Source organism: Egretta garzetta, unplaced genomic scaffold (assembly GCF_000687185.1).
Source record: "Egretta garzetta isolate BGI_Z169 unplaced genomic scaffold, ASM68718v1 scaffold768, whole genome shotgun sequence".
Classification (NCBI taxonomy): domain Eukaryota; kingdom Metazoa; phylum Chordata; class Aves; order Pelecaniformes; family Ardeidae; genus Egretta; species Egretta garzetta.
Window position 1 is genome coordinate 1,636,357 of NW_009260594.1, and position 3,487 is coordinate 1,639,843.

A 3,487-nucleotide genomic window follows, 5' to 3' on the forward strand; every position below is an offset into this window, starting at 1 on the left:
ATGTTACTTTGTCAGTGTTTGAATGTAGCCTAATTTCCCTCCCCAGAATCCGTTCTCCTTCAGGTCCGTGGCCTGAATGGAATACTTATGAACTCTATGTCTCCAATACCACCAGTAGCCTCCAAGGAGGAGATACTGGCCACAGAAGAACATGTTCTGGAGACCTTCTATCCCATCTCTCCTACAATTGATCTTCAGGAAGTGAAAGTGTACAAAGAGCTCAATGATACAGGTAAATCTAGCCATTGATGATAATTTTCTGTCAGGCTAAGTGTTTGGGTTAACCTGGAGTCCTTGCCCTTCTGCGAGATGGCTGTGGATAGGGAGTGGGTGAGCATGAGGGGACACAGTAGCTGGGCACAGGGCATGCAGTGCAAGCGCTCCAGGCCTGTGGCGAGTATACTGTGGCCGAAGCGGGGCTGTGGAGAACAACTTAAATACCAGAATTAACAGTTCCTGACGACAGGGGAGAAAACATTGGCTGTGTAGTCTCTTACTGAGCAATTCCTGACATGATTATCTACCATTTAGGTTTTAGAGATGGTTATCCGTACTCTCATCCTCACACTCTGTTCTTCCTGGAATCGGCCAACATTCGTCCTAACAGGTTCAGACCAGAACAACTTCGTGCTAAAATGCTGATGTTTGCTTTCGGCAATGCGTTGGCGAAGGCTAAGGTGTTGTACGGGGTATGTATTGGAGACTACTGCTGACTTGCTGGGCCTTTGTTCTTTCTCTGAAGCTGCAGCTAGTGGAAAGAGCCATGACATTCCCTTGCTGTGGCATGTTACAGTAGTTTTCAAATCTGAGCTTCCCAGTCCAGAGGTTTAACTCTAACCTTCAGGTGTGGTTCTGCTAATCCAGAGAAAGATCTCTCGACAATGAGTGTGTTTGTGATGTACCGTGTGTTAGAGTGGTAATGGGTAGGAACCGGGGAGTAGGTTCAATTGTAAAACTCTAACCCATCCCACAACTCAGTATGTAAATTGATACTTCATTGCTGGCCAAAGGAGGAATTTTAATTAAAATACAAAATCTACATTCAAAACTTGTTTGACTACAGTAATTTTCTGGGCAAGGTAACAATACGTTTATTAAAATCTTGGCTTTAAACCAAGTAGAAGATGCAGAATCAGCAAGTACTCATACAATTTCTGTGGTAACTGGCTTTTTAAATGTTCTTCCTGCTCCTCCCCCCCCCCCTTTTCTTTCGTAGAATGATCCCAAGGTTTTGGAGCAACCAATAGTGGTGCAAAGCATTGGTACAGATGGCCAGCTCTTCCAGTTCATGGTGTTCCAGTTAAATACAACAGACCTTGTCTCTAGTGGTGGCATAAAAAACCTAGTCTGGATTGACTCTGATCAGAATCTGTATGAAAAAGCCCAGTGTATCCCAGAAGTCAAGAAGAGAGTTGTTATGGTAAGCAAAACTTGGGAAATGGTCCTGGAAATCCTACCTTTTCACCTCTGCTGGAGGTTTGGGAGCTGGCATAGGGCTGCAGTGCGGCTTTTAAACCAGCTGAAGGGACCTTGACACAGGCACTGGCCTCGTTCTTATTTAAGCAGGTGTTACTGACAGGGAGTATTTGTAGTGCTGATGTACTGTGTAGCATGCAAGCCACATGCCAAGCTTAATATGAACTCCTACATAAAGATATCCCAATCTGTAATCTACCATCTCATAATATGCTTGTTTAAAATCAACGCGTGCTCTGATGGAGGAAGTGCTTACATGCAACTGTCAGCTTCGCTGTAGGGTAAATAGAGCACGGTGCTGTCAGCCCTGGTTACGCTGGGAGGGTGTCTTGGTTCCGTGGGCAAAGGGTTTATGCCGTTTGAGATGTATACCAGTGGAAGTACCCACACACAAACCTATCTGTGGAGGGAGAGCACAGTTTGGAAGTTGCCACGTCGGAAGTCTTACTCAAGCGTATTTAAAGCCGTTGTTTGTCTACATTAATCACTTCACTGCAAACTGAGCATCCATGTCTTTTTCTCTGCAGAAGCCCGCTGGAATATATGGCTTTCAGCCAGACACATTCAAGAAGTTTCTGGCACTGTATCTGCATGGAACTGTGTGAAATTCAGCTCAAATGAAAATACTTCACCAACTGTACCTGCTGCTTCTCTTTGCCAGAACCATCACATAATTAAAGAAAGGTGGATTAATTTACTTTCAGAAATAAATTATATTGTTACTGAAAGTAAAATATTTTTTTAACTAAATTGCGCATGAAAAAACTTTCATTTTGGGGCCTCACCTCTGGATTCGGGTTAGAGAAAGTCATCAAATGCATCCTCCTGCACTCTTCCACCGTTGCTTAGAAAGAACATAAGCTGGTCATTATTCCTCTGCGCAGGTTCTGCTCTCAGTGTGTTTTGCACAGAGCTAGACTCAAACCTATTTTCCGAGGTTGCTTTGAGTACCTCTGAATGCAGTGTATGTGGAAGAGACTTACAAAGCTTCAGGAGGGGAGCCTGAGACGTGAGCCTTTTTCATTCTGCCTGGCTTTTACTTTGTTTTACTCCTGGCTGCTTTGCGATGTGTCGTGCTGCCCCGTGCTTAGTTCCCAAAGCACTTAATCGGTGAGATTGCTTTGTTGGATCTGTAGAACCACAGTTCTTTTATCCCCCAATCCTGGATGAAGAGACCTATCCATTTTGGGAAAGCGGTGTAGAATTGGGCGTGAAACTTTGGTGCCTGGTAGCTGGTATTTGCCGCTAAAAACACAAAGGAAGAATTTCTTCCTGCCACACAGAGTTAACTGAGCAGGAAGCTCATTCTTTTAAGATGGGGGGATTAGTGTGGTTTTTGTAAAAGGAAGGCTAAATTAGCTCCAGCCAAACATAGAATGTTTTGCGGTTCTGCACTGATACCCTCCAGCACATGGGAAGGAATAGGACAGCCTGTGCTATTTTAAGGTGTGGAAGAGCATATTTCCAAGAAATTAATCTCACTTCAGTGTCCTGTGTCAGAGGCTGGTCTGTGCTTTGTGATCTTCTCTGGCCATCTGGATGAACACCCCAGTTGTGCATTCCAGTCTAAATCCATCAGACAGCTCTACTCTGCAGGTTTCAGAAAACACTTTCACTGCTCAAATTTGAGAGTAACAGTTGCACCCAGTAAATTGGGATGCATCGACTGTAAGTTAAATTAGCAAATCCCTCAATAGTTAAGAGAAAATGCTTGAAAGAGAAATAATCTAGTAAGCATTGCATTGATCTAAATCATGTTAATTCTGCTTGGTCCAGGGACGCCTAATTCACCTCATCAATTTAATTCTGCTCAGGTCTGTAATTTGCAGCCAGTTATTTAGGAATATATTTTAATACACTTGTGCTCTGTGGAGACTGTTCCGGTAGGTGTTTCTTTCACGGGACGTTGGCTCTCTGCTATGTCACAGCCCTGGCACTGTTGACATCCCCTCACCCTTCCAGCTTTGGGTCATTACCTGTCTTAGGGAGGAAGCCCTGTAGGGCAGCCAGC

General features: G+C 44.2%; 2 protein-coding genes across 2 annotated transcripts in view; one reads left to right on the plus strand and one right to left on the minus strand.

The window, feature by feature from the left end:
- MRPL37 (mitochondrial ribosomal protein L37) overlaps positions 1-2,159 on the plus strand; it is a gene marked incomplete at its 5' end in the record, with an annotated part of 4,025 nt that extends 1,866 nt beyond the window's left edge. Inside the window, 4 exons of the mRNA XM_009644676.2 lie at positions 47-232; positions 532-689; positions 1,217-1,420; positions 2,004-2,159. Coding sequence (XP_009642971.2) covers positions 47-232; positions 532-689; positions 1,217-1,420; positions 2,004-2,081 — 626 coding nt within the window. The remainder of the gene's footprint in view (positions 1-46; positions 233-531; positions 690-1,216; positions 1,421-2,003) is intronic.
- The window catches only part of LOC104131491 (NADH-cytochrome b5 reductase-like), a 23,131-nt gene that overhangs the window by 14,555 nt on the left and 5,089 nt on the right, over positions 1-3,487 (minus strand). The gene's annotated exons all lie outside the window — the stretch shown is intronic.